The following is a 12390-nucleotide window of genomic DNA, read 5'->3' as shown; positions in this document are numbered from 1 at the left end:
AGAGTATAGGGGCCAAGGTACAGGATGGCAGGCAGGGGTCGATAATCTAGAGTATAGGGGCCAAGGTACAGGATGGCAGGCAGGGGTCGATAATCTAGAGTATAGGGGCAAAGGTACAGGATGGCAGGCAGGGGTCGATAATCTAGAGTATAGGGGCAAAGGTACAGGATGGCAGGCAGGGGTCGATAATCTAGAGTATAGGGGCAAAGGTACAGGATGGCAGGCAGGGGTCGATAATCTAGAGTATAGGGGCAAAGGTACAGGATGGCAGGCAGGGGTCGATAATCTAGAGTATAGGGGCCAAGGTACAGGATGGCAGGCAGGGGTCGATAATCTAGAGTATAGGGGCCAAAGTACAGGATGGCAGGCAGGGGTCGATAATCTAGAGTATAGGGTCCAAGGTACAGGATGGCAGGCAGGGGTCGATAATCTAGAGTATAGGGGCCAAGGTACAGGATGGCAGGCAGGGGTCGATAATCTAGAGTATAGGGGCCAAGGTACAGGATGGCAGGCAGGGGTCGATAATCTAGAGTATAGGGGCCAAGGTACAGGATGGCAGGCAGGGGTCGATAATCTAGAGTATAGGGGCCAAGGTACAGGATGGCAGGCAGGGTCAAATCCGCCATAGGTCAGTAATCCAGAGGTGGGACAAAGGTACAGGAGAGCAGGCGGGTGGGCTCAGAGTCAGGACAGGCAGAGTAGTCGGGCAGGCGGGCTAAGGGTCAGGACAGGCAGAGTAGTTGGGCAGGCGGGCTCTTGGTTGCAGACGGCGATATGATTGGTTTTCGCAACCAGAAATTTCCTCGACTCACCGTTGGCAAAGAGACACATCCTATTCCTGCACGGGGCTTTTGACTATGCACATTTTATGTAAAAAAATATATATATATTGAATACATGTGTGTTAGTGACACACTGTTATTTGTCCAAATCAAAATAAAAGCTGTTTACTGAAAGAAAAACATGCTGCAGCCTAAATCATTGAGAGAACACATGGCAGAGTAGTTTCAGGCCACCCCATCCCTGCGCTTTGAATACACTGCATGCAATGTCAATGAAACAGAACTCAGGGCTGGATGGATAAAAAGAAAGCGATAGAACAGAACAAAGTAAAAGAGAGTAAAAACCACATGACTAGAATAAAACTTCAGTATTTTATTCTTATTAACACAAAAATGAGCTGCACAAAAATGAGCTGCGTTGGCCGGGAATCGAACCCGGGTCAACTGCTTGGAAGGCAGCTATGCTCACCACTATACCACCAACGCTTACCTGAAACTTATCTCGGAGAGTTCCGTTTTTGAAAGTGACAGACAATATATTCCTAACAAGTTACATGAAGCGGTTAATTTCAAAGGGTGAGTCAAGCAAAATATCTTATTTCACTGGCCGGGAATCGAACCCGAGTACACAGCTTGGAAGAAAACTACGCGAAACACTGCGTATCTAAATTAGCTGTAACTGTCCGCTTTTGAAAGGATAAGTGAAAGAAAGCCTACGTTTTACATTACCAGATCAATTTCATTTTAATGTTAGGCTAAACAATCTTTGCATTGTAACACAATTGAAGTGTTTGAATTTGATATAAAAAAAATTCGGCAGACGACAAACACTAAATTATGTTGCCAACATTTTACTCTCCCGTGGGCTAAAGAGACTGTTGGTAAAAGAACTGCCCCCTGTGAGGATCGAACTCACGACCTTCAGATTATGAGACTGACGCGCTACCTACTGCGCTAAGGAGGCTTCTGGTATAACTGATAATTACATAATAGAAGAATGGTCAATTCATGTACATTTCGTTACCGTGTACACTATGTTTAACCCAAGGCGCCGGAGGGGATAGCTGCTGTTTTACGGGCTCCTAACCAACTGTGCTATTTTGTCATTTTTGTATATTGTCTTATTTTTATGTTGTCTTGTACCACCACTTTTTCTGGAGACACAGCCCTGCTCCATGCTCTTTTAGCAGTTGTCGTCCTGTAACTCCTGGAATCCTTACTGTCTGTTAAGACAAGGCTTCCATTTGGCAGTTTTCTGAACCTGGGCTCCATGTCTGCTGTGAAAATAAAGGGGAAAGTTTGTATTTAATAAGCATAAATAATATACATTTTAATCAGTGAGCAGACTGGATTAATAGATGGGACAATAAAATGAAGTATATCAACTGTAGCTACTTGTGTTGTTATCTTAAGCTACTTGCTAAAGGACATTTATACCACAAACAGACACACCAGCATAAGCAAGAGCATAGGATATGGCTTGTGCCTTTTGATTCATATTTTATTTTTTTATTTCACCTTTATTTAACCAGGTAGGCAACAAGTTCTCTCATTTACAATTGCGACCTGGCCAAGATAAAGCAAAGCAGTTCGACACATACAACGACAGAGTTACACATGGAGTAAAACAAACATACAGTAAATAATACAGTATAAACAAGTCTATATACGATGTGAGCAAATGAAGTGAGATAAGGGAGGTAAAGGCAAAAAAAAAAAGGCCATGGTGGCAAAGTAAATACAATATAGCAAGTAAAACACTGGAATGGTAGATTTGCAGTGGAATAAAAATAATGGGGTGCAAAGGAGCTAAATAAATAAATCAAATACAGTAGGGAAAGGGGTAGTTGTTTGGGCTAAATTATAGGTGGGCTATGTACAGGTGCAGTAATATGTGAGCTGCTCTGACAGTTGGTGCTTAAAGCTAGTGAGGGAGATCAGTGTTTCCAGTTTCAGAGATTTTTGTAGTTCGTTCCAGTCATTGGCAGCAGAGAACTGGAAGGAGAGGCGGCCAAAGAAAGAATTGGTTTTGGGGGTGACTAGAGAGATATACCTGCTGGAGCGCGTGCTACAGGTGGGAGATGCTATGGTGACCAGCGAGCTGAGATGAGTCATTAGTGAACAAGGGGTACAGGAGGGGACAGAGCACGCACCCCTGAGGGGCCCCTGTGTTGAGGATCAGCATGGCAGATGTGTTGCTACTTACCTTAACCACCTGGGGGCGGCCCGTCAGGAAGTCCAGGATCCAGTTGCAGAGGGAGGTATTTAGTCCCAGGGTCCTTAGCTTATTGATGAGCTTTGAGGGCACTATGGTGTTGAACGCTGAGCTGTATTCAGTGAATAGCATTCTCGCATAGGTGTTCCTTTTGTCCAGGTGGGAAAGGGCCGTGTGGAGTGCAATAGAGATTGCATCGTCTGTGGATCTGGTTTCTGGGATAATAGTGTTGATATGAGCCATGACCAGCCTTTCAAACCACTTCATGTCTACAGACGCGAGTCATTTAGGCAGGTTACCTTAGTGTTTGTGGGCACAGGGACTATGGTGGTCTGCTTAAAACATGTTGGTATTAAAGACTCGGACAGGGTGAGGTTGAAAATGTCAGTGAAGACACTTGCCAGTTGGTCAGCGCATGTTGTCGAAATACACGTCTTGGTAATCTGTCTGGCCCTGTCGCTTTGTGAATGCTGACCTGTTTAAAGGTCTTACTCACATCGGCTGTGGAGAGCGTGATCACACAGTCATCCGGAACAGCTGGTGCTCTCATTCATGTTTCAGTATTATTTGCCTTGTAGCGAGCATACAAGTAGTTTGGCTCGTCTGGTAGGCTCGTGTCACTGGGCAGCTCTTGGCTCTGCTTCCCTTTGTAGTCTATAATGGTTGGCAAGCCCTGCCACATCTGACGATTCGATCTTAGTCCTGTTTGATGGTACGTCGGAGGGCATACCGGGATTTCTTATAAGCTTACGGGTTAGAGTCTCTCTCCTTGAAAGTGGCAGCTCTAGCCTTTAACTCAGTGCGGACGTGTTCTGTAGTCCATGGCTTCTGGTTGCGGTATGTACGAATGGTCACCGTGGGGTCGACGTCATCGATGCACTTATTGATGAAGTCAATGACCGATGTGGTGTACTCCTCAATGCCATCGGAAGAATCCCGGAACATATTCCAGTCTGTTCTAGCAAAACAAGCAACATTATGTACTAAATAAGTTTTTACAAATAAGTTACAAACAACGCAAAAAAAATAACAACAAAAAAACACATTGATTAGGAGCACGTAAAACTTCTCTGGCGCCATGATGTTAGTGTGCAACATGAAAATACTAAGCAGGCCTTCTCTAACCTTGTGATACAAAGGATTGGGATTGAAGAATGTATGTGAGTGCAAATAGTAATCCTAGACCATTTCTTTAAATTACTTGTCCTATAGGCTAATAACGGTATAATCTTGACCAATTACTTCAAATACCCGTACATTATAATTACTCCCTACCTATTTCTTGCAGTTTCCGTAGTGTAGTGGTTATCACGTTCGCCTAACACGCGAAAGGTCCCCGGTTCGAGACCGGGCGGAAACACTTTTTCCATCACCCTAGGAATCAAATCTTTTCCTTGTTGTCTTCAAATCCTACCCCGGAGGTCTGGAGTACTGCTCGTGTTCTGTTCTACCAAATAACTAACTGGACACGTCTGATTTTGGAATGAGATGTTTGACAAGCAAGTGTCCGCATACTTTTGGTCATATAGTGTATTTCATCCGAGTGGAAAAGTGCAACTGAAGTACAAAATTAGTCCTTTTCCATTCATGATTTGATGTGAGGCGACTAATGCATAGCCTGGACATCAGTTGTGTAAATCTATGTTGGTTTTATGATGTCTGTATCTCCCCATCAATTAATGTAATCTATGTTGTAGCTGCCTAAAAAACAGTAAAAAATAACATTACTGCTTAGACTGCCAATCTGCACCCACCTGGTATCCCAGGTCTAAATCAGTCCTTGATTAGATGAGAAGAATGAAAAAAAGCAGTGGAACTGGCTTCAAGGTCCAAATTTGAATTTGAGAGAGCTATTCTAATTGCAACAGTAAATTATTGCAAATATCAATGTCACTTAGTAGGACCACATGTATACGTTTGCTTTTAACATTTAATGACACATACACATTGGCATATGGTACCAAATGCACTAAAGATTCAACTAGTAATAAATACAATAAAATAAAAGTATGTGGCCAGTACGGGTATCGAACCCGCGACCTTCGCGTTATTAGCACGACGCTCTAACCAACTGAGCTAACCGGCCATAAATACAATGAAAAAAAGTTATGAATTAGAACCTTTTCAGCAGACATAGTTGAGTGCTATGACTATTTTTATCGTTTTACGTAATGGGCATCGGTCAATATCACAAAACAGTACCATTTGGACAATGCAACATTTTCCATTTTTATTTCCGAATTTATATTCCTTTTCTGTTTTACTATAAAAAGGGAAATATTAGACTTGTAGAAAAACATGTTGGCCAAGCTCCAGAATTTAATTTATTATAAACACATTTTCAGTGAATCAGCCATATAATATGTCCACCCTGTTACAGACATGCACTTAACTATCTTTAATTACTTTCATTGGACTATTTTAACAATATTTACAATATTTACATTTTTGTAAAGCTATTGTAACAGATGTTGTATACAATCACTGTAACGTTATTATTTCATAATGCATTTCATATTTTTTTAAATGATCAAAACCGAAATCAAAAACCGTGATTATTTTTTAAATAATTGAACAGAAACCGAACCGACCTCAAAAAGCACTAGTCGCTAAACCTTACAATCTGTAGTAAGTGGGAAACTGCAGTTGCAGTCCAAGCAAATTATAACAGAATATTGCTGGAGCAAACAGTCGATTTCACGTTTGTAATCTGCCACCATTCTCTGTTTAGTGATAGCAAACTGTGAAAAACTAGACATACCAACAGAAAATGTATTGTGTTTGGACACAGTCACATACATGAACGGCCATCCTGTGGTTTCAGACCTCGTGGCGCAACGGTAGCGCGTCTGACTCCAGATCAGAAGGTTGCGTGTTCAAATCACGTCGGGGTCAATATTTTTAATGGTCTGTTATAATTGAAAAACTCAAATTGTTGCCACATAGCTAGCTCCAAACTATAGAATCAGTGAGTATGTAATAATAATATAATATATGCCATTTAGCAGACGCTTTTATCCAAAGCGACTTACAGTCATGTGTGCATACATTCTACGTATGGGTGGTCCCGGGGATCGAACCCACTACCCTGGCGTTACAAGCGCCATGCTCTACCAACTGAGGTGAACTAAAGTTATAACTGTTTTAATATCTAATCTAACCTTCAAAATGTAAGCCCCAGATAAACGTAAGCAAACAACATGCCATTGCCAGGACAATATTTAAATATTTAACCTCATACTTGTATCTGCTTGCACGTGCGTAATGGGTATGTACTCTGTTTACAAAGGATCTATAACAATATGAATATACAAATTTCGGCCGTATTCAATCTGAAATATTGTTAAATGTTTTGGATAAAATTATAACTGAAAGAGTGTACACTTTGGGTGTGTTAGTAAATTCAATCTGCAGTACCAGAGAGCGCTCTGGGCGTTTGTAAATTCAGAGCGTTTCGCTCTCGGAGTGTTCAGAGCGCACGCTGGACGCTCTGGTCGAGGAGTGGTATGGGGGGTGATTCATGCCAGAATTGGTGAAGCTACTGATAACTCTCATCAAGTCACCTAATGTCTTCCTAGCGCCATAAAATAACGCCATTAATTAACATTGACTGTCAATGGAGACAAGTTTGTTTCCAAGGCGTCAAACTGCCTTCATGTCTGCATTCATGTCACGTGACACGTACACGTCATGTAGACGTAGTGTTCACGTCACGTAACGTGTCACTGACACGTCACATGTCCGTTTGCGTGTAAGTTTATTATGATGTTACTACATGTGTTACGCATTACGTGTTAGTTTAAGTGTCTGTTAAGTTCATCAGTTTTATTTGTCGACTTAGCTAAAATAGGATGATCATCTCAATGCAAAAATGATTAGGCTAGTTGGTATCACAGTCACCATTACTGTGTAGATATGCCTATTTCTTGCATCAATACAAACATAAGGGCTTCTTGGCAGCCTAGTAGTTAGGGTGGTGGGCCAGTAATTGTAAGGTTGCTAGATTGAATACCAAAGCTGACAAACTTTTTTTTGTCATTTTTCCCGGGCAAGGCAGTTAACCCATGAATACGTGGATTTCGGTTTAGGCAGCCCCCGCACCTCTCTGATTCAGAGGGGTTGCGTTAAATGCGGAAAATACATTTCAGTTGAATATATTCAGTTGCACAACTGACTAGATATCCCCCTTTCCTTTTCTTTGTTGGGGGTAGTCTAGGTCTCTAGTGGCGCATTCAAAACAACTCGGAAGTCTGCAAATTCTGATCTTCCGACTTCAGTGCGTTCAAGACAACTGGGAACTCAAAAAAAAAACGAGCTCGGACAAGGATTTTTGTTTTGAACAGTCATCCAACTCTGAATTTCTGTCATCTTTCTCTGACATGAAAATCACTGATGTCATGATTTGACCTCGTCCCCCCCCCCCCCACACTTCCCAATTTACTGGATTAACAGACAATCACTGTCACCATGCAATCTTTCTTCAATACATTTCTGTGGAGATGGTTAAAAGCAGGGTTTGAATTGAGGGCGTATGTGAGGATGTAGGCCTTGTTATAGAGATGGACAAAAAGCATAGGCTACCACTTGTTTGCTTAACCATAGGAAAAGCAACGGTACAGATTTTATAAAGCGATCTAGGCTATAACAATGATAAAATCCACGACTATTTCCGCAGTCTACTAGTCTATCGAAGGTTTTGAGCAGCCTAAACACCCCAGGAAAATGTGGTTGGTTAATTAAATGCTCTGCAATGTAAAGCTATGCCTAATGCAAAATACCAAAAAGTTAGAATCGGTATGGGGTCTATGCATAGACCAAAACAGCTTAACATGTAAAAACATTTATTATTCAGGAGAATCCCAATTGAATCAGGCTATTCATTTCAGTGCAGTTGCATTCTTATGCATATTCTCAGACTAAATGGAACCAAAAACACCCCAGCCTGTTTCGATCACAGGTCATGATGAACATTTAAGCTGTTTGTCATTGATTTAGCCCATAATTGCCTAAAGATTTGATACACATGAAGACCTATATTTAATCTGGAATTTACAAACAAAAGCTTGACTAGGATCCCGACTTTCCCCCACGTCATATTACCAATTAGGCTAAATGTATTCCTATTCATTTGCATAGGCTAACCATTGTGATTAATGGTATTTACCATCTTCTGCTGTTTATGAATAAACAGGCATCAGGGTTAATATTATATAATTTCAATGCCCCCACACACACACATTAATGTTACTTACCTTACAGATCACAAAGTAAACTAATTTCGACTCCATTCATATGCAAATTAATTTGATTCATACACTGGCATGTTTTCATTTTAAGCAGGCATTTAAAAAAATCATAGATCATTAGTACACCATTGTGGTTGAATATATATCTATTGTATGTCTTATGATACAATTAATAATGTTGAACTAACAAATACCTTCAAGGGATACGTTACAATTGGCAATTAGACTGAAGTACAGAATTCTAGTGTGTGGATTAGAGAGGATTAGAGGGGGTCTTGTGTGGATGGGAGGTTCTGCCTGTCACTTGTTTTTCAACAGGTAGTGGACTCTAAGAGGGAAAGTTCAAAGTCCAGGCGCTGCTGCCCTCTTTGTTCTGAGTGTTTGCAGTGCTAGTGTTTTTAGCTAATCTGTGCAGCTCACATTATGTGCCCAGTATGATAGTTGTCTTGCTCTTTCTTAGCAGATGATGAAACTTGACAATAACAGTAGCTGATGTAATGAAAAGTTGGAGGGTGGTTGGTAATGGAGGACATCAGGTGGATTCATGTCTGGGTGCCAGAATCCCTAGGTCCTGGAGAACAGGAGCAGAGTAAAGGGAACCGGGAAGGAGACAGACGTAAACAAGCAAACACACAGGTTAAATTATTATCAGGTATGTAAAAATAGTTATTAGTAAATAGTAATAGTAATTTAAATGTTTGATTAGACATGCAATTTAATTTTTGATGTCAGTGAGGTTGGTAAGGGATGGTCCCTGGAAAATATAGAGATGGGCATGACACCACCACTCCAGGGTGGTGTCATGCCCATGGAGTCATACACCTTAACAGTACCTACCAGGAAGTGGCGGTTACTTAACGAGACCCAGTGGTTAGCCTTGAGATTGACTATTTGGAGAAACCCCTGGGCCAACGTTGGTACTGCTGACAGCATGGCAATGCCGCCAACAAGGCAGCAAATGCAAATGGTTATCATCTGAGATTTTATATTCACCTTAATGGATGTTGACCCCAGCTAGGAGCGAAAGAGCACCAAGCTTTCCCAGGTCTCGCCTTCCTTTCATCCTTCTTCCAAGCCAAGTCATTCACCCAGATGTCGAAGCTCTTTGTCCCCTTGATTCTTCTCAGGTGGCTCTCCCTTCTCATGCGCCCTGTCCATTTTCAGTCTCACCTTGATTGATAGTAGAAATAAATGCAATTTTATTTCATATTATTACAAATACATCTCTTATATATCTCTTGGAAAGGCAGAAAATAAATTAACAGCTGACTATAATTTTGGTCAAAATCCTCCACATCCTCCTCAGTCGGTGCCTGAAGGTGGTCTTCAAAGGCGTTCTGATCTGGTTCGACAACTTCCACCACATCAGGTGGAGTATCAGTGACTTCAAAGTACGTCATACAAAAACAGCAAAAGAAAAACACTAAGTCAATTGAAAAAAAATACACTACAGTATATGCAATGTTATATACAATTGCATTGTTTATGTCAGTTAACTGCTGCGGATCCCCTCCAAAAAGCAGGCGATAGAGTGAATACTCTGGAGGCCTGTACACTGCTGTGTTGTGTGTAAAGATAATTACCTTCAGATTGTCCTTCCACCATTCCTGGTACCCGTCAAGGGACTTGCCCATGGCAGTCCTGTTGGTCCGTTCATCCAAACATCAAGTCACCATACATCTACACATTACATATAAAACTCACTGTACTATCAGTGTCAATTTCGGGGAGAAAAAAAAATCCAAATTACTGGACGCCTATGCGAAACAATGCTACTGTGACCTTCCTGGTCCCGTCCCTCAAGTCAGTGAGTCAACACAGGAAGTAGTAATGGATGGATAGTTAATTTATTTCCAAAGCTGCAATCATGGGAAACACACAGTATGAATAAATGATGAGTAGTCAACGGGATATAAATAGCACTCCCACAGCAATTCTCCATATGTCACGCCCTGACCTTCGAGATCCTTATTTATTCTCTATGTTTGGTTAGGTCAGGGTGTGACTCAGGTGGGAAAATCTATGTTTTCTATTTCTTTGTTGTTTTGCCAGTGTGGTTCCCAATCAGAGGCAGCTGTCTATCGTTGTCTCTGATTGGGGATCATATATAAGTTGTGATTTTCCATTTGGGTATTGGTGGGGTGTTATTTTCTGTTTAGTGTCTGCCTGACGGAACTGTTCGCTTTCGTTTTTGGATTTGTTATCTTTGTTTGAGTGTTTCTTGTAAATAAATATCATGAACACTTTCCACGCTGCGCTTTGGTCCACTCTTCCTTCCACCGACGAGCGTAACACCATAGATCTGCTCTATAATATACTAACAAAAGAACAATTGAAATGTGTATCAAAGTCATTGTGATAGTATAGTGGATTTAAAAATGTCTAACAATTCCTAATTTACTATAATAAAAATATTGTTTCATTTACATTTACATTTAAGTCATTTAGAAGACGCTCTTATCCAGAGCGACTTACAAATTGGTGCATTCACCTTATGACATCCAGTGGAACAGCCACTTTACAATAGTGCATCTAAATCTTTTAAGGGGGGGGGTGAGAAGGATTACTTTATCCTATCCTAGGTATTCCTTAAAGAGGTGGGGTTTCAGGTGTCTCCGGATGGTGGTGATTGACTCCGCTGTCCTGGCGTCGTGAGGGAGTTTGTTCCACCATTGGGGGGCCAGAGCAGCGAACAGTTTTGACTGGGCTGAGCGGGAACTGTATTTCCTCAGTAGTAGGGAGGCGAGCAGGCCAGAGGTGGATGAACGCAGTGCCCTTGTTTGGGTGTAGGGCCTGATCAGAGCCTGGAGGTACTGAGGTGCCGTTCCCCTCACAGCTCCGTAGGCAAGCTCCATGGTCTTGTAGCGGATGCGAGCTTCAACTGGAAGCCAGTGGAGAGAACGGAGGAGCGGGGTGACGTGAGAGAACTTGGAAGGTTGAACACCAGACGGGCTGCGGCGTTCTGGATGAGTTGTAGGGGTTTAATGGCACAGGCAGGGAGCCCAGCCAACAGCGAGTTGCAGTAATCCAGACGGGAGATGACAAGTGCCTGGATTAGGACCTGCGCCGCTTCCTGTGTGAGGCAGGGTCGTACTCTGCGGATGTTGTAGAGCATGAACCTACAGGAACGGGCCACCGCCTTGATGTTAGTTGAGAACGACAGGGTGTTGTCCAGGATCACGCCAAGGTTCTTAGCGCTCTGGGAGGAGGACACAATGGAGTTGTCAACCGTGATGGCGAGATCATGGAACGGGCAGTCCTTCCCCGGGAGGAAGAGCAGCTCCGTCTTGCCGAGGTTCAGCTTGAGGTGGTGATCCGTCATCCACACTGATATGTCTGCCAGACATGCAGAGATGCGATTCGCCACCTGGTCATCAGAAGGGGGAAAGGAGAAGATGAATTGTGTGTCGTCTGCATAGCAATGATAGGAGAGACCATGTGAGGTTATGACAGAGCCAAGTGACTTGGTGTATAGCGAGAATAGGAGAGGGCCTAGAACAGAGCCCTGGGGGACACCAGTGGTGAGAGCGCGTGGTGAGGAGACAGATTCTCGCCACGCCACCTGGTAGGAGCGACCTGTCAGGTAGGACGCAATCAAGCGTGGGCCGCGCCGGAGATGCCCAACTCGGAGAGGGTGGAGAGGAGGATCTGATGGTTCACAGTATCGAAGGCAGCCGATAGGTCTAGAAGGATGAGAGCAGAGGAGAGAGAGTTAGCTTTAGCAGTGCGGAGCGCCTCCGTGATACAGAGAAGAGCAGTCTCAGTTGAATGACTAGTCTTGAAACCTGACTGATTTGGATCAAGAAGGTCATTCTGAGAGAGATAGCGGGAGAGCTGGCCAAGGACGGCACGTTCAAGAGTTTTGGAGAGAAAAGAAAGAAGGGATACTGGTCTGTAGTTGTTGACATCGGAGGGATCGAGTGTAGGTTTTTTCAGAAGGGGTGCAACTCTCGCTCTCTTGAAGACGGAAGGGACGTAGCCAGCGGTCAGGGATGAGTTGATGAGCGAGGTGAGGTAAGGGAGAAGGTCTCTGGAAATGGTCTGGAGAAGAGAGGAGGGGATAGGGTCAAGCGGGCAGGTTGTTGGGCGGCCGGCCGTCACAAGACGCAAGATTTCATCTGGAGAGAGAGGGGAGAAAGAGGTCAGA

At 43.0% G+C, this 12390-nt stretch overlaps 1 protein-coding gene and 5 non-coding genes across 6 annotated transcripts in view; 3 read left to right on the top strand and 3 right to left on the bottom strand.

Moving 5' to 3' along the window:
- Positions 1 to 1196: 1196 nt before the first annotated feature.
- Positions 1197 to 1268, bottom strand: trnag-ucc. Its single transcript has one exon. It is a non-coding gene; the product is annotated as a tRNA-Gly (tRNA).
- Positions 1269 to 1673: 405 nt separating this feature from the next.
- Positions 1674 to 1746, bottom strand: trnam-cau. Its single transcript has one exon. It is a non-coding gene; the product is annotated as a tRNA-Met (tRNA).
- A 2538-nt stretch (positions 1747 to 4284) lies between these two features.
- Positions 4285 to 4357, top strand: trnav-aac. Its single transcript has one exon. It is a non-coding gene; the product is annotated as a tRNA-Val (tRNA).
- Positions 4358 to 5009: 652 nt separating this feature from the next.
- trnai-aau lies at positions 5010 to 5083 on the bottom strand. Its single transcript has one exon. It is a non-coding gene; the product is annotated as a tRNA-Ile (tRNA).
- Positions 5084 to 5820: 737 nt separating this feature from the next.
- Positions 5821 to 5892, top strand: trnaw-cca. The gene has a single exon. It is a non-coding gene; the product is annotated as a tRNA-Trp (tRNA).
- Positions 5893 to 8658: 2766 nt separating this feature from the next.
- The window catches only part of LOC124009511 (GRB10-interacting GYF protein 2-like), a 55645-nt gene continuing 51913 nt past the window's right edge, over positions 8659 to 12390 (top strand). Inside the window, 1 exon segment of the mRNA XM_046321357.1 lies at positions 8659 to 8895. Coding sequence (XP_046177313.1) covers positions 8766 to 8895 — 130 coding nt within the window. The 5' untranslated portion in view covers positions 8659 to 8765.

This window comes from Oncorhynchus gorbuscha, linkage group LG22 (assembly GCF_021184085.1).
Source record: "Oncorhynchus gorbuscha isolate QuinsamMale2020 ecotype Even-year linkage group LG22, OgorEven_v1.0, whole genome shotgun sequence".
Taxonomy (NCBI): domain Eukaryota; kingdom Metazoa; phylum Chordata; class Actinopteri; order Salmoniformes; family Salmonidae; genus Oncorhynchus; species Oncorhynchus gorbuscha.
This window is presented reverse-complemented; position numbering and strand designations above follow the sequence as displayed.